General features: G+C 51.7%; 1 protein-coding gene across 1 annotated transcript; it reads right to left on the reverse strand.

The window, feature by feature from the left end:
- Positions 1 to 612: 612 nt before the first annotated feature.
- Exoc3 (exocyst complex component 3) lies at positions 613 to 19,805 on the reverse strand. Its single transcript, XM_077109415.1, has 14 exons — positions 19,752 to 19,805; positions 19,304 to 19,414; positions 18,861 to 19,031; positions 16,976 to 17,195; positions 13,142 to 13,823; positions 10,832 to 10,949; positions 9,952 to 10,077; positions 8,794 to 8,894; positions 6,767 to 6,877; positions 6,541 to 6,691; positions 5,337 to 5,459; positions 2,717 to 2,878; positions 2,058 to 2,185; positions 613 to 1,308 (listed from the first exon to the last, which is right to left on the reverse strand). The coding sequence occupies exons 2-14, from the start codon at positions 19,358 to 19,360 to the stop codon at positions 1,137 to 1,139; spliced, it is 2,322 nt and encodes a 773-aa protein (XP_076965530.1). The 5' UTR covers positions 19,361 to 19,414; positions 19,752 to 19,805; the 3' UTR covers positions 613 to 1,136.
- Positions 19,806 to 26,003: the final 6,198 nt, after the last annotated feature.

Below are 26,003 nucleotides of genomic sequence, written 5' to 3' on the forward strand. Positions count from 1 at the left end.
GACACCCACGGCAGCCTGGAGTCAGGACTCTCAGTGGGATAGGAGTGTCCTTCATTCCTGTAAGGGCGTGAAGAAGCTCACATAGGCTGAGACTTCACCAGCACAGGACACACTCCTTGAAGGCATGCAGGCAGGCACTCAAGGGCACAGGCTTGCTGAATGCAGCCAGGAAGGCCGTATCTTCCATAACCCTCCATGTTCAATTATCGGATTCCACTTGTGAGGATGGAATAAAAGTGGAATATAGCTCTGCCTTTGTGAGAGAGGAACAGCACTCTCCCATGCAAGGCCCACAGTCCCCTCCAGAGGTGAGATGCCCACAGCCCAGCCTCCCAGGCTCTGTGATGAGGGTGGGTGACTGCTCCACGTGAAGGGCTGGTGGCAATGCTGCTGTGCTGAGCAGTGGGCAGCTGGCTCTCAGACAATGGCACAGGGACAGCAAGGACACAAGGCTTGCCATCCTTTCAGGTAACGTTGAAGATGAACATGCAGAGGGTGCTGCCAGTGAGGTGAGGCGGTAGAGGGGCAGCTATGCAGGGAAAAAGAATTTTAGGGACTCTGCACCAAGAATAAGTGAGACTCACGGACCCAGAGATGTATTCCAGACACCGATTTTCATACATGCCTTTATCAAAACCAGCACTCAGGACATGCTCATCCCACATGACTGGCTCACCTGACCTGGTGGCATGCCCATGCGGGCTCTGACCACTGGGCAGGCTAATTGGGACCAGCAGCTGATTTTTCCTATGTACAGGACTGAGGAACCAGTCAAGCACCTTCAGGAAGGCCAGGGTAAAACCTTTCCACGTGGGGACAATGAGGGATGCCCACCACACCTTCCCACACAGGGAGACCAGACCCCGGGAGAACCAGGGGACAGCCACCACACCTTCCCACCACAAGCCACAAGAGGGTCTCATTGGCAGAAGAGTCCTCACAGAGCATGTTCCTGGGGTAGAACACCCACAACAAAATCACTTCCCAGCACTTCACATCATGTGCATCCGGGCACCAGAGCAGACAGGTACATGTCACCTTGACCACCAAATGTGGCCTGGAGTAGGTTTTGTTTTAATGTGTGTGAGGGTAAGGAGGCGAAGCCACAGTGACGTGCACAGGACAGGACAATGCAGCTACTTGAGGAGCTTGGCCACGTTCAGACTCGGCACGGTAATCTCCCTGAAGATGGGCACGTAGCTGGGGTTTGCCTGTGCAGGGCCCTGCTCCAGCGTCTCAATTATGGTCTGCTTCATGTCCCGGCTGGCATCTCCTCGCACGGCCAGCAGTGCACCAATGTGGTCGTCTCTGTGGGTTGGACAGGGGTCAGTCTGTCCCACTCTGCCCTCCCTTGTCCCCCACATAGTTGTCTCCAGGGGTCAGCCTGTACCTGCTCTACCCTCCCTCGCCCCCACAGGGCAGATGCTCAGGCCCCAGACAAAGGGCAGCGTTTCCTTCTCAGAGAAATCGAGTCTCAGCTGGTGGTGGCCTCTCCAACCACAGATGCCAAAGGCTGCATCTGTAACTGGTGGCTTAAAACTGCTAACTAGGGGGACCCCAGGGGGTTCTTGCTGCAACAGAGCTGTGGCAGTGAGAGGAGGGGCCTCAACGGAGTCAGCTATACTTGGCTTCGAGGTGGAAGGTCCCCCCCCCACCTCCGCCTGAGGCTGGGGACCAACAAGATCACGTGTGCAGGAAAGTGTCTGGGCCATGTATGTCAGGTGGGCTTGCTTTCTTAGGTCCCCAGAGCACCACAGGACAGATATAACCTAGCCCTTTTGGGCTACGCACATGACCCTAGCCTTCCCTACCCCAGCATCCTCTGAAGCATCCAGCTGGAATATTCTTCACGGCCTCTGCCCCACAGCATCAGGGATGGGCCATACAGGAATATGTGGGCCTCGGCTTAGGCAAGGGGCATTAGGCAGAGGACACAATGGTGCCCTGGCCACCTTCCTCAGGCACCCAGTTGGACAAGTATGTGCTCCTCCTCTTCCCAGTGACACTGGGCATTGCAGCCGCTCCCCAGCTCAAACAGGAAGGTGCACAGCTATTACCTGATGTCCGGATATTTGCTAACCAGGGTTGAGACTTCCAGGTAGAGCAGGGAAGGATCCGTCAACTTAATAACCTCAGCCACAGCAACGATGGTGTCACAGTGACCATCCACGTCTTCGCCAAACCCCTGGAAAACAGCAGCAGGGTGAAGGCAGCCTTGGCTGCAGGAACAGAGGCTGGCCTGACACCTCCTACACCCTCTCCTGGCCAACACCTTGCTCTTTCTGTGAATACCTCAAGGTTCATTCCAAAGGGGAGCTGAGCTTGTGTGACTACTTGGCCTGCTCATGCAGCTGGGGAGCCTGGGGTGAGGAGTGCCTGGTCACATCCTGGGCTGCAGACCAGGTGGCAACCAGCATAGTATAGAACAGGTCACAGGCAAGGGCAGAGGATGGGAAGGGAGCATCGTACCATTGAGTCACGGCTGCTAGGAAGCCAACAGTGGCCTCTGTGCTAATGTGTCTCTCAACCATGAAGCCAGGTGGGCTGTGGCCCACCGACCCTAGGGAGGAAGAACTGCCTTCCTGCTAATGCAACTGGTTCCTACCTACTGGCCTAAAATGGCTTGGGGCTGGAAACTGAAAGCCAGACAGAGAAAGACCAGATCCTATGCATGGCACCTGCCGTGAGCTCTTGACAGACTTCCTGAGACACTCACTGAAGCCAGCTTCCGGAACAGGAAGCGGAGCTGCTCGGCCTCCCTGACCATCTTCTCAGCGCCCTCCTTGCGCTCCTCGGCACTCCGGAATGAGATGCGCTTCTGCATGACAGCCCGCAGGTACTCCACTACCACACGCCGATGCGCCTCGGCCGTCATCCTCTGAGAGAAAAACGGTCAGCTGCAGGCTGCTGCTCTGGCATACTCGTCGTGCTCCTTAAACCTGGGTGACATGGGACCAGGCTGCAGCCCATTCTTCCTATTTCCATCAAGATTGCTGGCAATATTTTGCTGGCAACTCAGCCAGTTTAGATCCACAATGCCCTGAGGTTCCCAACAGCACACAGCAAGCAATGGCTAACACAGGCCACCTGCAGCACTGGCACACATGGGTGGGGAGGGCACCCACCACACAGATCCATCCTTGAAAGCAGGCAGAAACATGTGTCCGGGCAGGAACTCACTTCCCACACCATCTGACTCATAGCCAGAGACGAATAGTCTCTGCAGGAACAAGTTCAAGCAGGCTCAAGAGGCTAGGCCAGCTCAGCACTGCTGACCTGAGCCCTCCCCAGATTCCCAGGACATGACCCCTCCTTGAGGCCCACCGCACTCTTGGGGGTTCCAGAACATGAATGCTCCCTGGGGCTGATGGCAATCTTGGGGCTGCAAGCATCTCACCCCATAAATGAGCATGGGCTCAACAGGGGCAAGGCCTGGGTACAGGGTACAGAAGGATTCGTAGGACCCTGTGTGGACCAAATATGCAGCACTTGTCCCATGGTCTCAGGTCAGTGCTGGTCCCAGCAATGTGACATCTGAACAATGATAGGGACTTCCCAAAAAAGAAGAGCCCTGGGACACATGGCACAGCTTACCTGGGGGTCCCAGGAAGGATACAAACGAATAAAGGAAAACCCAGGGCATCACAGGGAGGAGAGGGCTGGAAGCCCAACACAGGTGGTCAGGCTCATCAGAGAGACAGTGCCCACCACAGGTGACAAGGCCTGGAGAGAGGCATCAATGGTCACCCTCAGCTGTACAACCCCTATGGCAATGCTGTCAGCCATGGCAGGGGGCAGTGTGCCCAGGAGAGCACCAGCCTCCCTGGAGGACAGCCCCTTCCCTCAGGCTCCAGGGCTCCAAGAGCCCTGCAGATACATGCAACCACCGGCTGAGGATGTCAGAGGGGGGCCAAACACCCACTGACAGAACACCTACACATGCTAAAAAGAGCAAAAGCATGTGGGCAAAAAGATTTAAAACCAACCAGATTAGTCTGAAAAGTAACTGTGGCTTATAGAAATTAATGTAAGCTTGACAGGCAGGAGAACTCCGCTGAAAGCCTGGTTTGTGGCCAACACACAGAATGTTTACATATATATGTGCAACAACACACAACATGTACATGAATATGCACACAGCACACAAAATACACAAGTGTACAACTCACATATAAAACTACCTATGCATGCATGCACACACAAAACACATGCAATAGAACATGCTCAACATGCACATATGCAATACACACAATATATATGCCACACATAAGCATACACATGTAACACAAGTGTGCACATAAAACACTTGTGTAAACATCAAACACGCATGCCTTCACATAGCACACATGCATTGCACATGCGTAAGTATACACAGGTGTGTATACATATGTGCAATACATACGTGTATGACACACATACAGGAATGGAAAAATGTGCACATGCACTTGTAATTAGCATATGCACATACACTCACACACAGCCTCTCTGGAGTCCCTCCCTCCCTGGGTCAGGAGACTGCAGCTCTCTCTTTCCACTTGGGCTGTATCCCTTTCTGAAAACAGTGCTGTGGCCCACAGTGTACAGGTGACTCTCACCCACAGCAGGGCACTGAGCATGGGGGCTCTGAGTCCAGAAGGTCCCACCCTCATCATGAGGCTCACTGTGGGTGTCGGAGCCCGAGATCAAGGGTGTGTAGGCTCTACCCGTAAGCTGTTGGTGTGGCACTTGAGTCCTGGTGTCCCTGCTGTTATTGAGGACTGGCCTCATCAGAACTGTCTCATGTCCCTGCTTTGGCTGAGACAAAAGCTGTGGAGCCTGGAGCTGTCTTTTGCCCACTGCAAACACATACTGGCCTTCCATGCTCTTAACAACAGGCACAGAGATGGGATGTGGACACAAGGGCCTCACCAACTTCTAGCAGATCTCCCAATAGCCAACAAGGATGGCCAAATTAGCTTGGTCAGTTTGAAGCACATGGTCTCCCTGGTCAAATCACTTCTGGGGCTTGTTTGGTTCTAGGGACCGAACCTGGGGCATTTTACCACCAAGCTACATTCCTAGTCCTTTCTCACTGGTTTTGAGAGGGAGCCTTCCTAAGTTGCTGAGACCACCTTGGAACTAGTGATCCTCTTGCCTCAGGCTCTGAGTTGTGGGGATTATACACATTGCAACTGCACCTGGTTATAAGGACCACTCTTAATGACAAAGAGCTAGAAGATTTTCCTTTAAAATCAGAAAGTGGACAAGGAAAAGGCATAAAAGACCACTGTGCATACACTATGCCGCCTCCCTCCCCAGATTAACCAGACTTGAGATAAGCCCTCCCACATCCTTACCTTTTTGTAAGGCTTTTTGATTTTGGCAAAATCGTTAAAATAGTCTTCCACAGTGACACAGATGATGTCCACAGCGTTCGACCCCAACAGCCACTTCTTTGTCATCAGTTCATTCAGATGTTGCTGAAAAGCAGAGACAGGTCACAGAAATCCTAGCCCACAAAATGCCCGGGGTCGTGTGATTTGGGAGGGTTTTGTCCTTTGATTACAGCAGCAATACATGGTCGGGTAAAATATCTATTTCTGTGTAATCTGCACACCTGTACTTAAACAGGAGTGTATGTTACACAGCCTTGTGATAACATGGAACCGCACGCTTGTTGTGAGGACACTCACTCTATCATATACCCACCCAAGTCTCTGCTGATGAACATCTGCAATTACAAATAATGCTACAACAAATGCACATTTTACATGTCCAATTTCTTGAGTAGAACTCCTCACTCAAACGTATGCAAATCAAACAGCCCTCCAAGGACTACTAATCCGGCTCTACCCAGAACACAAGAAGGCCCTCAGCTGTGCCTCCCTGGCAGTCAGGACTGGGCACTGCTTCACACTGAGGACCCTCATGACTTTGTATCATTTGTGTCCTTTGGATGCCTGCCAGTGCCTTTCCACTGCTGTACAACCGCGGGTGATACTCCCTTCCCAGCAGGACCTATAATGCCCAGCTTCACTTTTAACAGGCACAGGGGTTTCTGACAGTGCCTCCCAGGAACACCGGGTCATGCCTGTGCTATGCAGTGGATCCTGCCTGTTCATGGCCTGGTATGCCTTCCACGGCAAAATTCACTCTGTAAGTTTTGCTGGTGTGCATTTCACTCTTTACCCCAGAGCCAGGCTGTGCATGTGCTCTCACTGTGCTTTGGGGATGGTCTCTTCACACTTGCTCTATCTCTTAACTCACATGCAGCTTGATGCCTCAACTTTAGTGGGAGTCTCCACAGATGTGCCTAAGATGGAGCCCATGTCATCCAAAGTAAGCAGGAGCCCCGGAAGCCCCTCACTCTGGTTTAATGCAGACATAGGGGTATAGCTCAGGTCCTGTACAGCATCCACACTGGGCAGGAGGTAGTATGTTCCAAAGGGCAGCATGGAGACCCTTGTGATCTGCCCAGGAATGGAGGGAGAAGCCAGAACCCCAACCCTGGGGCAGCACAGAGGCCTTCTACCCAGCCCAGGAAGCAGGAACCAGGCCCACCTCCAGGTCCAGGAAGACTTCTTCCAGCAGACTGCCACAGCCTTCCTTGGCAATGGTGTCTAGAATCCCATCCATGCTTGGCTGGCTCAGACACACACCCTCCTCCGCTTCACCCTTTAAATACTTCCTTTTCAGGCTGACAATGGACTCTCTGCAACGAAGAGGTTTGGGTTCAGGGATGTACCCATGTGTGCTCACTCTCCTCCCTGTTCCACACACCACTTACTTGAAGGTCTGGCAGTTGTTAATGATGGCGATCATGTACTGGACATAGCAGTGTGGGTGCTGCCGGTTCTTCAGGTGCTCCTCCTTGTACAGCTGGGCTTCATCCTTGTATCTGGGAACCACATGACAGTATTAGTAAAGGTGTCCTACAGCTGCTTCCAGGACCATGCTGACCTCATGCCCAACAGCACCAAGACGGGTCTTGGGTGGTCATATGAATGAAAAAAGTTGTCTGCTTTAAGTGAATATTAAAAAACAATTTTATGTCAGGTTTTGTGATCTGGTTCAGGTCCTGATCATGAAGATGTTGTGAAATACGTGATTATAAGTAATCAGGAAAACATCAAATGCTAGGTAAAATGTCCCTTTTCAAAATGCTACCTTAATTAAAATATCAAATTAAAAAATAACTTCGAACTGGGCAAGGTGGCACAGGCTTGTAATCCCACTGAGTTGACTCAGGAAGCTGAAGCAGGAGGATCGCAAGGTCAAGGCCAGCCTGGGCAGCTTAGTGAGACTATGTCTCAAAATATAAGGACTGGGGCGTAGCTCAGCGGTTGAGCACCTGGATTCAATCCTTGGCACCACGAACAATAACAAAAAAAAAACAACTTAAGATTTTTGAAATGTCAAGAACTGAGACACCACAGGCTTCACCATAAGAGGTAAGCATCTGCTTGTTCTGCCCTTCTGTCCACGTGTGACTCCAGAACCAACCAGATGAAACTGGTCAGGGGAAATTCCTCTTCCCAGAAGATCCCCACAATTGAACTGATGCTTCAGCCATGGCCCCATGGGTACATGATGGGAAGCTGGGCCATAGCCCCATAAGTGCATGATTGGGGAGCTAGACTGTACCCTCGTGGGTACATGGAGAAGAGCTGGGCCATGGCCTCATAGGTGCATGGGGGGGAGCTGGGCTGTGGTCTTGGGGATTAATGGCAGACAGAATTCAGGTAGGGGTCTGGTGGCTGACACCCAAGTCACCAGAGCAGGACAGATGTGAGTCCACTAAGCTGCAACATGGGGTGCATATAACAGTAATAAAGAGAGAACCAAGTCAAGTCTCTGAAGCTGACTCCTGGTCCAAGTGCAAACAGCAGTGCAGGAACTAGGCTGATGACCCCACAGACAGATGTTACAGGACTGTGATCTGTCTCTTCCACAGACCAGTGCCTAAAGGGCAGCCCTAGTGTCCCAGAGACCTAAGAATCCCAAAGACCATATGCCAGGCAGACTGCTAGCCAGCCAGTGAGATAAGAGGAAGCACCAACACTGTCAGCTGAGCCTTCTATATGTGAGCTGGTGACATATATGGTTACAGCTGAAAATACAGGACACGACCAGCTGCAATGTTTGAGCAACAGAGAGAGAGAGATGAAGGAAAAGGGGGGAGGGGGAAGACGGGGGGAGGGGTGGGGAAGAGGAACAGATCAGGTGGAGTGGTCTGGAAGGAACAGCTTTTTGAGCCAGGATGATGGTACACACAGACTTAATGCCATCCCTTCTTCTGTCTAGGTTTAAAGATCTTCATCGAGAACAATTCAGAGGGAGAGGCACACTAAGATCACTTTGAGTCCCATCGCTGAGGGCTGGTAACACTGATGTTTAGGGGAGTCACCCACCCGGACTCTGTCTGCACAACTGGCTACAGTGCTCATCAGGTCCAGGATCCCAAGGGAACAGTGTGGTCCATTCCAAGGAACATTAGGAGAAAATCTGCAATGCTTTTTTGCCCTTTTTTTTTAATTAAAAAACTTTTTAGCTATTGATGGACCTTTATTTTATTTATTTATATGTGGTGCTGAGAGTCCAATCCAGTGCCTCACACATGCTAGGTAAGTGTTCTACCACAGAGCCACAACCACACCCCACATTTTTGCATTTCTCAGTAAAATTCTAAATGGCTTATGGGAATCTTGAGGCTTAAATTAATTTTAACAACAGCATATTACAATCAACGCATTTTTGCTTTTAACTTTTAAAAATACAGTTTATAAGAATTAGCATACTTGCAAAAATACATACCTACTCAGGAAAGAATTCATTTGCTGAAGACACAAAACTAATACTTTTGTTTTCAAATCTTCACTTATCTGAGCAGCAACTTGAAGATTCTGTTCAAACATCTAAAAATTGGAGAACTTGTGAATTCTAGTAACAATCTCATAGGAGTATAACGTACACATTCCCCATTTATAAAACCCATCTGCTAGGATAGTCCAAATTAGAGAAAAAGAGGAACCACTAGGAAAATAAAGTTACTTAAACAAACAACTTTCTTAAGCAGCACCAAGCCAAGTTGGGACCTGCAGATTGTTTTCTATGGAGGAATGCAAGTTCTCCCACTGCATCCTCTAGGATGTGAAGAGGGCTGACGGGGAGTGGGGCCAGGAGGTCAAGGGACTGGGCCATGTGGATCCCAGGTGCTGGGCTGGAAGTCAGTGTCCTAGCTCTCACACTGCAGCTCAAAGTGATTCATGCTCACCCACTTTTAAGGGTGTTGGAATGAAGGTTTCTTAAGAATCAGGAGGTGGCCATGCTGGAGCTAGGAGAGCTGGGCTCTTAGAGACGGAGAAGTGCAAGGTGCCCAGCGTGCACGCCAGGCTCTGGTCATGATCCATGTGTCAGAATGTCAGTTTCCAAAAGAAAGGCAAGGTAGAATCCCAACCACCGCCCCATCACTAGGTAACACCATCCTCCCAGGCACAACTCCAGCCCACTCCTGCCTTGAAAGGAGAGAAGGAACTAGAAGACACAGCTTGGGGGCCAGGCATCAGAAAGTGAGTTAATGGTAAGGACACAGGTGAGTCTAACACCAAGCACTCTGACTCGTGAACAGGAAAGCATCTTATCTTTATTGCTGTAGGCCTCCTCCAAACTCCCCAGATTAAATTCAATCATGTGGCACTTAAAGACAAATCCTGGATATTTAAACAAGCAAACTCAGAACGGGAGAGCTACATACAACTAACACAAAATTAGGTCCAGTTCAAGCCCAAAAAGCCTTCCCAGGAAAACCTAGGTACCATGGGCAAGACTACTTGGCAGGTCAGATCCTGGATCCTAACTCCAGAGACGGACATTGAGGGTTCTCAACATCTTTACTATGCTCTGCCTCCATTGGTGAGACCCACAACCCTTCTAGCCACCCAAGAAACAGTCTATGGAGCCTATGGCTTGTACCTGGAAGACAATGGCAGGAAGTGTTGTCTGGTAGTACCCATCTTGGTCAGCCTCAGGCTCTGTCTCTTTGCTCCAGTCTTTTCTGTCTGTTTCTAGTGCTTTCCGCAGCCAGGCAATGATGTTGGACTAGAGGTTTGGCATTATGAAGAGAAGGGAAGGTTAGAGTGGGTAGTTATGTCCAAGGATATAACTACCATGTGTAGCTATTGCATAGGCTATATGCAGCACATCAGGCAACCCCTGCTTCCAAGCAGAGGCCCCCAAAGAAGATTCCCTCTCCAGTGGCCCTAGTGGTAGGGTGTGCAGTAGCCACACCAGTGTCTGTGGGTAGACCAAAACCCTCGCTGCAAGTACAGAGGGAGAAGGGACCAGGGACCTCATGGATGAGCACTGTGCTGGAAGACAAGGCCAGACTTGTCAGAAGACCAGAGACAGGCAGGCAGGCAGGCAGGCACGTGGTCAAGCTCAAACCCAACACAGCAACCAGGCCAGCTCAGGATCCAGCACAAGACTCTCTGCCCCAGGGAACCTCCATGAGACTCAGCACACCTTTGTGTTGCCCAGGCACACCCTGATGTCCCATCTTACTGAGACTGGCCAGTGGTCTTGAAGCTGCAGTCAGACCCATTCCTTGGCCCCCAACTGCTACCCCAACCAGGAATCAGCACTAAGAACCCGGTAGCACCACCACAGCCATATGGACACGGGGGTCTGTCTGGGATGGCATGGGCTGCTCCTGCAGAAGAAGAGGCTCCTGTGTCCACAGGACAGGCTCCCCAGACAGGCACAGTCACAGGCCATGAAAGGCTACCCTTCTCTTCACAAGTTCACAGGGGGCCACCAAGACAGTTTCTAGGACTGCAGGCCAGACTTTACTCACAGTGAGCGTTGACATGTATGTGTCGAGCAGCTCAGAGACGACGTTCGGAGAAAGTAACGGCTCCAGGGAGTGCACATCCACTTCTGGGGCCAGCTCCATGTTCCCCATCATCTCCACACTATAGTAAAAACCGTAAGTGACAGATGAACAAGGGACACAGAAAGAACATTCTCAAGTGAGTGTGTGTCTGGTTCACATGGAAACACCCGCTCGCCCTAAAGACCTTCGCGTGGCCAAGGTCCACAACTTGGGGAAAAAGTAGAGGGCCTTGTGGAGACCGTAGGCAAGGGGTTCAGGGACCAGGGTCCCTCCATGACGTCACCTCACTGGTTGTGTTGGCCATGTAAGTCACCTGACCCTGACCTCATCCCACTGTGCCAGCTGCAGTTGTATCAGGGCTCAGGGTGCGAAAAAGCCCTTGGAAGGCGAGATCCCCTGCTCCCCTTCACTGGGTCTCAGGATCTGAGAGCAGGGCTAGCCAAATGGGCTCTGATGGTCACACTTCATTCTGAAAGAAGACAACGAGCAAGGACTGCAACCGGACAGCATGAGCACAGCAGCCCAGAGGCAGAGCCACCACTGTCTGCAGGAGGGCGCAGTCCAGGGCATGGGCACTCGGCACTTCTGACACAACAAACCAGCAAGAGAGAAAAGCTGCAGCCGGCCCTGCAGAACACATGGAGACAAACCAAGTCCCAGGGAGGCCTTCTAAGGGGACACTTACTACTTGTTCATGTGCAGGGGTCGTACAGGTCAAGGTCTGAGCACTCAGAAGATGCACAGGCCCTGGTGCCATGTTCTCCAGGTGCTCAGAACAGTGCCGAGCAGTTACCGACACTAGTCCACTCTCTACACAGGTTCAGCACCTCTAGGGTGAGAACGTGCTTTGTGAGTTCTGCAAGTACTGACACTTTTTCAGCTGAGGGGTTTCTGCACCAAGCCCCCTGCTGCAGCGCACGAGTGTGTTCAGCATGACTTCTCCAGGACAGTCTGATGGGACACATGTGGCCAGGTTGGAGCACACTCCCAAGGACAGGAGATGCTACAGTGTGTTAGGGAGAAACAAAGTCAAGACACAAAACTGAGTAAGCCCCCTAAGCACACCTTCCAGAGGCGAGAGGTAGGGAGGGACTGACCCCAGCTGTGATGCCTGCTGCTTACCTGCTGGCCATGCAAAGGGGCACATTACTCCCTCTGCACCTCAGTTTCCTCACCTACCATGGGAGGGGATCACAACACCCCCTGCCTCACGGGCTGCTGGAGCACACAGTGCATTGAGGCCAAGACTATGCTGGGTAAAGGATAGAGAATGGGTGGCTATGACACGTCATGGCTATGGTGGGGACCAGGGGAGGAAGGAGGTCCGGGACTACTCGGTGAAGCCGACAGACACTGATTCCCAGGGGTGGCTGATATTTTTCTCACACCTCTGTGCTGAAGGGCACAGACTACCACAAGCAGCTACCACGGAACCATGGCATACATGAGAATAAGCTTCGCTGCTAAACAGGAAGGTTTCCTTAATTCTTCCCCAGTAGCAACCACAAGGGCAAAAGTCAAGCCATATACCCCAGCACATTACTAAATGCTGCTTCTGTCCATGAAGCCATGCAAAGTCACAGAGCATTACCCTTGGCTCCCCAATCTCCAAGGACTCAGACCACCCCCGCCACTGCCTGCAGATGCCACCTCACACCATTCTGCAAACCACCTGGCTTGCATTCCCTCATGTGCAAACCAAAGTCCCACGCTGAAAAGTAAAAGGAGTGCCCATTTTTCTAGAACTGTACATGCCTAGAGCCAGCTACCTATTTATTCAGAGACAGGTCTCCCTTGTTGCCCAGGCTGGTCTTGAAGTCCTGGGCGCAGGTGATCCTTCAGTGCTGGCGTGACAGGCATGTACCACTGTGGCTAGCTTATGACTGCCAATTTTTAGAAGATTAATTGCTACACTGTAAAAAACCTGGTGGTCTCCTCACCTGCCCAGTGATTGCAGGTCATAGGGTCATATGCTCCCACCTGAAAAGCTAGGCAGCAGCAACCTGCCAGAGGGTGCCACAGTGAAGAAGCATGTCCAGACACAGTGGGCACAGAAAACCAAGTGCATGCTGGGGTGCTCACATGGAACACATTCAGACCACAGCCAGCATGCTCCAGGCCAAGCCTCTCTGGGTAGGCCAGGGGGCCCTTTACAAGCCTTTAGAAAGCGAGGACACCAAGCCCTTACCCAGGAAACCACCCAGGAGACCTACAGGTGTCTCCACACATTCTCACACAGGTTTCTAGGCAAAAGAACGCATCAGGCTCTACCTGGTGTAGGTGTTCAAGACCCACGTCAGGAGGCTCACAATCTCGCTGGCCTCGAGGTCCTCTGACGCCAGCTCCTGCATCCTTGTGCTCAGGGCCTGGTGGTACATTCTCAGGAGGTTTTTAAAGATCTCATAGTGGGGAGGGAAGCACTGCACCATCAGGTTCTTGGCGACCAAAAGGTCATCCAGGACATACTTCCTTATGATCTCCAGGTGGCGCACGAGCCACATCTTGTCCGACTCCCTGGTGTCTGCCTGTGTGCCCTCGATTCTAGTTGTCACAGTCCTGTCCAAGATGGAGAACATCTTCTCTTTCCAATTTTTGGGCCTCCCAGGAGGAACAAAGCCAGTTTGCTTTTTTCGGTCAAGTATACGTCTGTCAATTTTTTCTTCCCTTTCGATGATCCTGACCACAGAGACCAGTAAGGTGGGGTCCCGGCGGACAGTAACCAGTGACCTCTGCAGCACCATCCACAGCTGCTTGGCCAGCTCATCAGAGAGACCCTGTGTGCTGCTGAAGTAGCCATGGATGAGGGTCATGTCTCGTGTGTTTCCACTGTCCATGCGGTACTGCTCGCACATGAGCCCGTCTCGGGAACACTCCAGGTCCATCAGTTTTCGGTGGGCCTGTAGCAGCGCCCCCTGCTCAATAAGGTCCTGGGTCTCCCTCACGATCTCAGGCACTAGGGAAAAGGTACAAGTTGGCCCCTTAGAAACATACAAGGCTGTGTGCAGGATTCTGTGAGACAGCAGGGCAAACAACCTGAGGCCTCTGTCTCCCCACCTGGAATCTGCTGAAGGCCAGTAACTCCCAGAGGAGGCCTGGACGGTAAATTGGGTTATTTTTGGCCAATCTCAGCTCGTAGCACAGCAGTGCTGCCCACACTCCACCCACTGTGTGGCAGTTGGCTGGGCATGTGCCTAGAAGCAACATGAGCCCCTCTCAAGAGCCAGGGTAGGCAAAGCACTATCTTCCAAATATGGAGACTGTGTGCTCTAAGTGCTGAAGGGACTCCTGATCACCAGGGAGTAGGCAAAAAGGGTGCAACTGGCTACAGAACTCCTCCTGCTGAAGAGTTTGGGGTGGGAAAGTGGGAACCCCCATCTTCCAGCAGTTCCAGGGGTGGAAAAGGCCAGTACTATCCCTTCATCTGCTTGTCCTTCTACTTTGGAATCCAGACTTTCAAGAACACTAACACTTAAAAGCAAACTGCCTACAGAGGATATCTGAAGTCACTGTGCTGATAGGCAAAGGCTCAGGAAAGACCTGAGGGGACTCCAGGTGTATGCCTCAGCAACCCCAGCAGAGAGCCTGCACCAAACCAAGCACAAGAACCAGCAGAACCGGTTGAAAGGGGCATTTAACTGAAGGATTACCACACACCTTAGATTTAATAAAAACTCAGAAGACACCACAAAAAGAGGAAAATAAAAACAACTCAAAAATAAGAACAAGGAAAGCTGCCCCTAAAGACTCAATGGCCTGTTCATTAGACTAAACAACTTGTTAAAGATTCTCAAGAACCAAAAAGACCAGGGTTGGGAGGGAGGGGGGAGGCGAGTGCTGAAGTGGGTGGTGGCTAAATTACATTGTTATATTGTGTGCATGCATGAATCCCACCATTTATGTACATTATAATGCATTGCTAAAAACCTGAAGACCACAGAAAAACAAAAAGAAAATAAGTGATTGTTTTTCATCTTTCTATCTCATTTCCATACACCTAGCATAATAAAAATCCTTAGTGATTAAAAAAAAAGATTCAAGAACTAAGTGAGAAGTGGAGAAAGTAAAAGTGAAGTTTGAACAAAGCTAGAATCCCAAAAGAGAGATAGAAAATGTAAAAAGAAACAAAGAAGCCCTGGAACTAAAAGTACAATGTCTGAGCAGATCTGAGCAGGCAGGAGGCAGAACAGCAGTGTCAAGGGGCATGACAGGGTCTCAGATGTGAAGACAGACAGGAGATGGCTATGGAGAAGTGCATAGAGCCCACGGGACTCGTGGCCTCTAGAGCACAGCAGCATAAGCACTGTGGGAGCTCAAGAGGAGAGGGGCAGGCAAGATGGCAAGATCTGAGAGCAGACAACGTCGCTTGTTTAATGAAAGGCAAGCAGGCAAACATCCAGGAAGCAGGGGAAACAGACAGACCCATACCAAGACAAAGAGGAGCCTGAAAGAAGTAGGAGAGATCATACAAGGACTCCTAAACAACATTAGCAGCAGATTTCTCAACAGAAACTTTGGTGGCCAGAAGAAAGTGGGCTGATGCATTCAAAGTGCTTACAGACAAATGCTGCAGCTAAATCTCACACCCAGCAAAATTGTCAAATCAAAAGTGAGGGAGGCAGGGAGCAGTGACGCATGCCTGTAATCCCAGCGGCTTGGGAGCTGAGGCCCTAGGTGACATGTCTACTCCCTGTCTTAAAATAAAATATGGAAGGGGCTGGGGATGTGGCTCAGTGATTAAGCACCCCTGGGTCCAATCACTGGTGCCAAAAAAAAAAAAAAAAAAAATGAGGACTGGGATTTAGCTCAGTGGCAGGCACTTGCTAGCATGTGCAAAGCCCTGGGTTTGATCCCCAGCACCACAATAAATTAATAAGTTAATAAATAAAAGAGTGAGGGAGAAATTAAGACCTTCCCAGATGAATAAAAGCTGAGGGAGAGCTTTCAGTAATAATAAAGAGATGCAAGAAGTAACATGTAATCAAATAAGAGAAAAAAGATCTTAATAAAGACATTAATAAAACCTAGTATTAAAACTTCTTCAGTTTTTAACCTACCTTTTATTTTCCATATGACTTAGAACACTAATATGCTTAAAAATTATTCTAAAAGCTAATAATACCGTAACTTTGGATCATGACTCCACATTTGGTTTTCTGTATAAGAAACAAACCAACAGTCATCAGTCTATGTTTTGTACACACACAAAAAAGAGCGATACAGAAACAAGAGTTTTGTATGCATTGAAGTTAAGCTGATAAATTCAAACTGCAGGGATATAACGTTAGGATGTTTAACACATCTCCATGGTAATCACACAGAACATATACAAAAGAAATGAGAAGGGAATTAAAAATGTTTCACCACAAAAAAAAATCAAAAACACAAAAGACTGTAATGCAGGAAACGAGAGACAAAGTTATCTTGCATATGGAAACCATGAGCAAAGTGATAGAAATCCTGCCATGTTAGCAATCCCTTTAGGTAAACAGATCACACTCTATGATCAAAAGAAAAGAGATGGCAGCATGGATTTTTAAAAAATTTGGTTCAACTTTGTATATCTACAAGAGACTCCTTTTAGAGCCAAAGACATGAATGGTCGGGCTGTGAAAGGTAAAAGAAGAGTCCATGCCAGTGAAGACCAGAGAGCTGGCCACAGGATCATCAGAGCAGACAAGACAAAAGCTGACAAGAGAAAGGAAGGCCGTCACATATCCACAGAAGGTTCCGCAGAGACTGTACAACTGCATAACAATTATGCACTTATGCAAATTCTGCATTTACTAACAAACCATCAAAACCTATGAAGCAAACACTAACAGAACCAAAGAGAGAAACAGGTCTTCTGTGGCAGCATCTGGAGACTTCAGTACCTCCTCTCAGTAATGGACAGAACAAGCAGACAAAAGTAGGAAACAGAGAAAGAACATGAGCACAACAGAGAGCACATGCTCTCTCCTCCAGCATACATGGACCCTCCCCAATCAGACCATATTCGTGTCTGACAGTAATTCTCAGACCGTAAAGACAGATCCATGAAGTGGGCTGTGGAAAGGTGCCTTCGTGAGCCTTCTGGTGGTTACCATCCCGCCACCTGCCACTCACCTGAGAAGATATTCTTGAGGTTCTCCACAGCTGCAGCCAGCTGGCTGTGCTGCGCTACAGCATCCTTCACATCCTTGAGACTCTCGACTGTGTTGATGCTCTGCCTCCAGTCCTTGCTGACATCGGCCAGCGACTGCTGGATGTCTTTGACATCAGTTAGTGCATTGTGGAGCTGGCTCAGGCCTGTGCGCACCCCGTCCAACTGTGACTGGATCGCAGCCTGCAGGGAGACACCATGGGGTAAGCAAGGCCAGGGATGGCCACATGCTGCTTCTTGATGGACAGACCTTCTCCAAGAGTGTCAAATTCAAGGAGCCAGAACAGCCACTGCCAGAGAAAGGATTAAAACTGACAGGGACCCGACTCACATGACCACTTTTTTCACTGCTCTCTAGGAACACAGCATTTACAAACAATTCACAGCATGCTTGCCAGCCCCTTGGCCTGTAATGCTGTGTGCCACTGGAGGCAGCCAGGCTCATGGCCGTTATCAAATGCATCTTTAAAAGGACACAGCCCATGTTCTCCCTGGGCATTTCCATTTCTTGACAGGGCTTATCAAGGCAGAGAACATTCTCAATATTTCTTCATTGTTGGGAGAGGGGGGCATCCAGCCAGACCAGATTCAGCTGGAGGACAGTGACCTTGTGACACTGACTGCACAGGTGAGACTCAGATCCACACTGTGAGGCAGGCCCAATGCCAGCCATAAGGTAAAGGGCTGGCATTGGGTAAAACAGATGCAGGGGGACAGGAGGTGAGGAAAAGACCAGGCTGCATCAGCCATGGTAGGAGCAGCTGTCATCTAAGAGTGTCAGTTACATTTGGCCACAATGATCACTTGAGGGTTCCAAGTCACTATTGAGTATCACCAGTTAATCCCACAAGTTTCTAGAACAGATAAAAATTCAGGCTAAAAATGTAGCAAATCCAAACTACTTTCTAAATTAGTACAAAACTGCTGTCTCAATTAGTGAGCAGAATAAGTGGGTGCTTTGATGATGCAGCTACCACATCAAGCCGACTGCTCCCTCGGCAAGCGTACAGTTCTCAAGGGAGAACACTCAATGCCAGGTCAGTGTTAGGATGAACTTTCCTCAAAGGTACTCTCAAAAATCCCCAAAAAATTCTGCTGCATGTCAACTGCAGAAGGTCATAGTCTTAACATTTTATAACTATACTAAATGTTTATTTTAATAAAACCTTGCCTTCACAGAGTAATTAACTTGAAAGCCCATCCAAATCAGAAAACAGCTTGAAAAGGGATGACTCCTTCCCTGTCTCTCACTTTTTCTTTTTTCTGTGGTGCTAGGAATGGAACCCAGAGCCTCATGCATGTCAGGTAAGTGCTCCACCACTGAGCTACATTCCCAGCATCCCCCTATTTTTTAGACATACTGCAATGCTGCCCAGGCCGGCCTCAAGCTCCTGGGTTCAAGTCATCCTCTGGCCTCAACTTCCTGCCTTCTGGGACCACAGTGCCACCACCACATCAAGCTCATGGTCACTTACATGTCTACCTATTTTCCACAGAATGGCTGTGGGTCCACTATACTAAGCGTTAAAGTGATTTAAACAAAACTCTCTTTACTGATACTCTTCAAGAGAGCTTTAAATAAACAAGCAGTTCCCTTTCCAGGTAATGCTTAAAAGGCTAAATGGACTCTTTCAGGTAGGCACCAAGGTTGCCCTTGTGGTGCCAGCAACATTCCACAGTTCTCTCTGAGAACCGACTGCTTTGGCAATACACTGTTGGAAGGAGCTGCTCAGTCCAGCTCTGCCTCCTCTTCCATCACAACTTAATTTGGTGAAATCACCATGATGTCAAATAAGGACCAGAAACTCAGGACACATGGCCCAGTCATGCCTGAGTGAAGTCTCCTACCTTCAGTCTGGCCTCCACAGAGGCCTTCTTCCGAGCCTCCCTCCTGCGATACTGCTCAACTTTGTCCAGCTGGTCTGGGCGCTGGAGCATCCCAGCCACCCTCTGGACCGCTGTTGCTACAGCCTCCCTGTCTGTCTCTTTCATGGTCAACGAGTAGGCATCCAAAGGAACCTGTGTGCAAGACGGGTGGGTGTGTGAGAAGAAGGAAGTGCTGGCCCAAAAGTACCCACCAGCCATGACCACAATGGAGTCACAGGAACGTGAGGGAACGTTCAATCCAGGAAACCTGAAAGTGGAATTCGCGTCGCGAACTCCTTAACAAGAACACAAACCTCTGGAACTGAAGTGTGGGAAAATTTCACCTTCAGGGAGAAACGGGGGCACCTCACAGCGACAAGACAGGGACACACAGGGGATGTCTGCACAAGGACCAGGCCACTCACCCAGCCAGACGTCATGTCCCAGGCACCTCTCTCCCCGGCTCGGGGCCAACTTCTCATTTCTGGAGCCCTCGCCCACACCCTGTCCACGCTGTAGGCGGCTGCGTCAGGCCCCTGGAGGAAAGGGGCTCAGGCTGAACCTCGCGTCCCCCCAGCCCAGCCTCCCGCTCAGCCGCCGGGCAGACTGTCTCCACGCGCGGCTCCTGATGAGCACGTGCAACCGGGGCTCAACGACTCCACAGGCGGCGTTCCCGCGGCGGCCGGCGGCAGGGCTCCCACCGTGGGCAGGCAGAGCCCTTCCCTGCCCGGGGAGGGGCGCCACGGAAAGCCGCCCACCTTCCCAGCTGCCGGCCCCGGTGGCCGCGGACGCCTGAGACCGAGAAAGGCCGAGCGAGCGGCGGGACCCCTCGCTAGGGACCCGGGCCGCGCGACCCGCCCCGCCCCGCCTCACCTGAACTGCGCCGCCGCCTCTGGGGCGACCGGAAGTGGACGGGGAGCAGGAACTTCCGCTTCCGGCGATAGGCCGGGGGCGGGGCCCGGGCCACCGGGAGGGCGGGGGAGTTGAGCCGGCGGGGACCCCGGGACCCTACCGGTGGGACCTGCGGGACCTCGGGGCGCGGCCTCGGGGCGGGACCTCGGGGCGGGGCCTGGGGGACCTCGGGGCGGGACCCGCGAGCCTCGGGGCGGGGACCCTGCGCCACATAGGACCTCGGGACGGGGCCTCGCTGGGACCCTGCGTCGATACTGGACCTCATGGCGGGACCACGGGACCCGGTCCCTGGCAAGGGGATTCAGCTGGGAAGGGCCTGGGAGCGGAGACTCTGCAGCCCCGCGGGCAGGGGGCAGCGGACTTCCGGGAGAGGTGGCTGCGCACCACTCTCCTTGGCGGGAACGCTGGGCTCTGAGGACTGGTCCCCACAGGGGCAGGTTTACTGCTGAAGGGACTGCTGGCCTGACCCAGCCCCTCCAGCATTCTGGCCCTTCCCGCCGCCCTCCTGCCTGTTGTCTGCAAGGGCTCCCACAGGCTTGCGCACTCCTCTGGTTTCCCTTGCTTCTCAGGATTCATCCTCCAGCTCCAGTGCCCACAGCTCCTCTCCTTAACCTCCTGCCTACCCCCGGCACCAGCCCTTTGTCCTGTTTTTTTGCTTCATGTGTTCATGTCCCATTGTTGCCCCCACTTCAAGGTGGCAGGGCTGTCTCCTTTGCTGTAGCCCAGGGTATGGTACTGGGCAGACAACATGTGTAACAGGTGGTAGCTCATCACATTGGTCATGACTGCCACCCAGAGACAACTGGGCAGCTGATTAGGGAACTGCCCTGTTACTCCTGGAATCAAAAATGAACTCAGCCCCTGGAGGAACACAACAGATCAGAAACCCAGTAGGGGCAACCGTGGGGTTGAGTCAGGGAAGCTTCAGGACAGTCGTTGGGTCTTGGAAGCAACACTGATCCTTGACAGGAGTGGCAGGGAAGCCTATGGGAAGGACATTGCTGGGGAAGCTGTGCAGAGTCCAGGAGTCCAGGCAGGCGGTCTGAGTTCCTACATGGAGGAAAGGTCCACCAGTCAGGGCTGCACCTTCCCTTAGCAGGAACAGTGTGTGCTAGCCAACCAGGATTTCAGAATTGGTTGAGCTGATGGGGACACTACTTGCCTTAACCCGCCAGCAGGAGGCAATCTTCTACTGTGTTACCAGCTGCTAGACAGCGTGGCACTTCTTGAAGACCAGCCAAGGTAGTTCAAATGGAAGAGTCCGAAGATGGCAGGGAGAGGAGGTACCCCAAGTACCACCGCAACTACAACCACAGCCTGTGCCAGCAGGCAGCAGCACCATAGTGGTGCTGACAGCTAACCTCACTTTATGAGTTCACCTTCTTTATCTTCTAACTTCAGAAAACACCAACTAGTTAAACAATGAATAAATGTAAATAAAATGCCTCTATTATGTTTGAAAATATAATTGTAAATATGTTTTGAAACTAAGAGAAAATTTGCCAGAATGACCAAAGCTTTAGGACAGTTACTTCAAAACAGACATTTAGTGCATAACCATTCTCTCTGGGTCTGGTAGGATTTGAATGTACAGCTCACACACCTTCCTCAGTTAACCAGGATGCTTAGAGATGGGTTGTCTTACTGCAAGTTTAAATTTTTCCTTGCTGCCAAAAAATATTAATTAAAACTCTTTCTCTGTGTCATGGGTTCCCGCAGGTATGGGTTGGAATAGACCCCTGTGGAGGACCGCACCATGCCTCTGGGCAGTGGGGTAAAGAGCCAGTACATGAAGCACTACCAGGAGCTGTTCTGGAAGTATGCGCAGTGCTACAGCATGCTGCCGGAGCAGGCACGTGCTCCCTGTCTCTGAGCGCCCGGTGACAGTACTGCCCTAGGACAATGTGGCCCCTCAGCGATGTCAGCCCCATACCCTGGTGGTGCTCACAGAAGCCACAGAGGCCTCAGTGCTGGAGGAGTCCCAGTGGCCTGCTGGGAAGCAGGGCACGGAGGCTTGGAGGAGCAGGATGCAGCACAGCCAGCACTGCCAGTGAAAGATGTAGAAGAAAAACCTGAACAGCAAACCAGAATGAAAGGACAAGTTTTCTGTCCTCAACAGCAATCAAATGCCTTATTTGCCAGAGGAAACAGGAAAGCAGTTACAAGACCACAAAGATCATCCAGTAAAAAACAAAAACAGAACAAAAAACAAGCACCCATTCACTCTTAAAATGCTGGGTGGGGAAAGACTGGAAGACAGAAGACTCCCAGCACCTGTGTAGGCAGCCTCTGTCAGAGGCAGCCTGTGCACTCTGTGGAGGTGGACAAGAGCAGGACAGCGAGGTTCCTCCACCGAAATCCCCTGGGTGACAGTACATGTGCTGCTATTCAGCAAGCACTCAGACCCATGCCTGTCCTGAAGGGCTCCCCAAGGGACAAGACTGTCTGTGAACTGGGACATGGGCCAAGACCTCGAACACGCAAGCTTCTCAGAGAACAGCCAGAGGCTGTTGTGTTGATGAACCTTGTCACCTACCCCTACAGTAGGGCAGAAGGTTGAAGCCACGGAACTGGGTTACTCGTGAAGACGAGCCCACAGGCCCCTGGTATTCTTGTAAGAGTTGTTTCAGAACATCTCTTCTTTGAGGTGCTGACACCAGATGCCTTTAAACAGCTAAGAGGCTTCCGTTCCCCTCTGGGTGGTACAGGTGGACTGTGAGAACCATTGTAGAGGCTCCAACTCCACACTGGTGAGGTCCCCATCCTGCATGAGACTCAGTTTACTGGTGCATGTAGTTTTCTTTGTGAGAGAGTACCAAGCAAGAAGCACTCCCCATGACCTAGCGTCCATCTGTGGTGAAGCAGGGCTGTGGTGGCTACTGCAGGTACAGAGGGGCTTGTGTTTCAGCTCACACCATCTTCACGTGGGTCGTGTGTTCAAGGATTGGGCTGGTGAGGCCCAGCTTCTCTGGATGGTCTCCGGGGTGCTCCCCCAGCAGTTTAATAGCCACACATATTCTAGTAGACACAGCATGGCCACTGTGTCTAGGTGGTGGTGCAGTTGCTGTGAGCCAGCTCACCCCTCTTTAACTATAGCATCTCTTCAGAACACATAAGGTGCAGCTGGCCACTGTTACAGGCTGTGGACTCTAGCCTCTTCTGCAGCAGCTGGCAGGACACGTAGAACGCATGACCTGGAATCACATGGAAAGGACTGAGATTGGCCCGTGGGGTGGGGACAGGGAAAGATACCATTAGAGACGCCCACACACCTTCTCTGCTCTTCCTTCCATGGCACTTAGCGTTGACGATGTGTGGTGCTCCTGCTTCAGGCTGAAGAGGCTGGCAGATCTTAGCTGCACCTTACAGGAGCGGGGGGACCTGAGCATGCACAGCTGTATCTCAGCAGTGCCCGTCCTTTTGTGCATTTGCCTCTAGGGTGGGAAACAGTCTTCACACTCATTTCTCAGATGGTGGGTGGGTCTGTCCACTGATGAGGCCTGTCCAGGAAGGATGAGGGCATGTGCTCTAGGGAAATAAGCAGGTGCTCAGTCTACAGCTTAGCCCCTGAGGGCGTGTGTTTGGACCCGAGGCTCAGCATGCCTGGGTTTTTACTCAGGGTCTCTGAAGTCCACTGGCTCTTAGCATACAGACTAGTCTCACTCCACATAAAGTGACCATCTTGTCACTGTCAAGCCGTGGGAGTGCCTCCTAGAGCCTCCTGAGCGCTGTGGTCCTGAGGTGAACCTCTGCATGGAGAGCACACCTCGGTGTGGAGGAGGTGCTTACCAAGAGGAAGTTCTACACGGTGTCTGGCACCCTGGCTAGGAATTCTGGTGAGTGTTGGTTTAATCTGTCACACGTCTTTAAATGCTGTGGGAACCTACAGGTTACAGGACCCTGGCATGGTGACAGCGTGGCTCAGGTGGTTTCACCCACCTGGCTGAGCATCATGTTGCATCTGACCATCTTGGAAAGATGGCCGGGTGCGGCGCCTGGAGCCCCACTCCTCCAGCCTGTGGTCTGCCGATACCTAGGAAACACTCGTCTTTGTGTGCTTTCCCCGACTCTAGGCAGAAGTGAGCAGAGAAGGCAGATTGGCCAGCCCCCCTTCTTTTTAAGCAGAAGACACGGACAACGTTAAGGGACTTCGATGTTCGTGACAACCAATGGCTGAGTGTGGGAGCTGCGTTCCCTCCTCTGTCCGAGCCCTCCAAGATTGAGATCACCTTCTTCCCTCTTCTCAAGGGCAGCGGTCACCTTCAAGCCTATGAATTTCTGAGTCATGACAATGTGATGTTCCTACTTTCTTCTTTTTACCAGAACTGATGTGGTTGTAATCGTGTCTCTAATTCTTGGGACATATTGCAAGATGGAGATAGTTTAAATCTGCCTTCAGGTTAGAAAAAGTCTAAAACTCGTTGAGAATCCAGTATTACCTAAAATAAATGCTACATAAAGGCATTTAAAAAACCTTTCTTGGGTGTTTAGCAGATGAAATACAAGAGAAACCTCCCCACACTCAGGGATGTTAGGTGAGCAAGTGTCCTTGTGCAGTCAGCTGAGTCATGGGCCAGCGCAGGAGGACGCGCAGAAACAAGAATGGAGAAGAGGGTGCTGGAGCAGAGGCTCTGCCCCCTGTGAGCATGTGAATGGCCTCCAACCCAGGCTTGGGCTTCTGTACCCACACAGGGCGGAGCGGGGCAGGGCTCTGGCTCCCACAGTGGAGCATCCTCAGTGGAGCATCGTCAGTGCAGGACCAGGCCCCCTCCTGGCCTGCCTGACTGCTGGACTAGGAGTGGGAAGGCCCAGAGAGCACTGAGCTTGGACTCCCCTCCTCACCCTGGGCAGGGGAAAGCCAGGAGGCTTCCTGGTGCTTCCTCAACCCCCCGGGGCTGCTCGGGAGCCAGAGGGAGAGTACTGAGGTGTCTGAGGTCTGGGCCTGGTTCTGGGAGGACAGAGATCTTGCTTCATCCCATGTTGTTAGGGATAGCCATTAAGGAGACAGAATTGCAGCTTCCATACAAGTGGAGGTGGGAGAGGGAGGAGAGTGCCAGGGATTCCAGAGAAGGCTAGGAAGGGGGACCAGGTCAAGGGAAATTGAACTGAAAGAGGGGGAAAAAGCTCAAAATCATTAATAATCTGGACGAGGTCATAGGTTAATGGGTCAAAGACAGTGAAACGGGTATGTACACATGGAGAACAAGGGCTTGGAGTGAAGGGGCTTTGGCATGCCAGCCAGTAAGGCCTGAGGAAGTTTTCGGGGTGACGTTAGCATCAGACAGCGTGGGTTCTGTCAGAAGCCACAGCCAGAGACAGTAACAAAGACACAGAAAGCCATGAAGACACCGAATTCTGTGTGAAAATGCTAGATGGCTGTGTGATATGAGGAAGATACCCTTCAATGAAAAGACAAGGTAGAGCAGAGAGAAAACGCTGGGTGTTTGTAACTGAGCAGAGATTGCTATGTGGGAGAATGACACTGCAAGTGACCCAAGTGTGACAAGGGTGGGAGGACACAGCCCCGGGTGGAGAGGCCAGGACCCTGCCTCCCTCAGCCTGCCGGAGGGAGGCCTGGGTCCCCCAGCCTTTGCCCCCCACAGCGTGGCTCCCCTGGTCCGGGGAGACTGGCTCACAGGCTGGGCCTGCACCCCATACCCAGTCCTGCCTCTCCTGCCCTTAGCTCTAGCCTCCCCAAGTGCAGCCACCCGTGAGGGTGTGCCACCCCACCACTCTGCTGTACAGCACCTGTGCTCTGCCACCAGCACAGAGCGCAAGTGTTTCCTGTAGCCGCTAGCAGGGCACCAGCAGGGCACCAGCAGGACACCATGCACTGCGCCCTGTGCTCCTCCTGCATGGATCCCGGGCACCTGGCACAGGCCCTCTAGCTTTTAGCAGGGGCTCCACAGCGACAACAGAATGAGTGAGAGGGACAAGTGCCTGTGAAGTGGCTGCCCACTCACCCCCAGGAGCCACAGTGCCAGGGTGCTGCCATGGGAGGGGCCCCCATGGTGCCTGGTGAAGGGATGTTGCCCTGTCTCCCAGCCACAGTCTACACCTGGGGCAGTGCCTGGGCCAGTGGAGCAACCCCTCAGGTCCACCTGCCATTGCTGGGAAGGTGGAAGTGCATCTGGGGTCCTGCAAATGGCCGAGCCATCCCAGCAGCAGGCCTGGCTAGTCTCCCTGGGGGAGAGGTGGCGAGGCCTGTGGTGA

Source organism: Callospermophilus lateralis, chromosome 5, assembly GCF_048772815.1.
Source record: "Callospermophilus lateralis isolate mCalLat2 chromosome 5, mCalLat2.hap1, whole genome shotgun sequence".
NCBI classification, from domain to species: Eukaryota; Metazoa; Chordata; class Mammalia; order Rodentia; family Sciuridae; genus Callospermophilus; species Callospermophilus lateralis.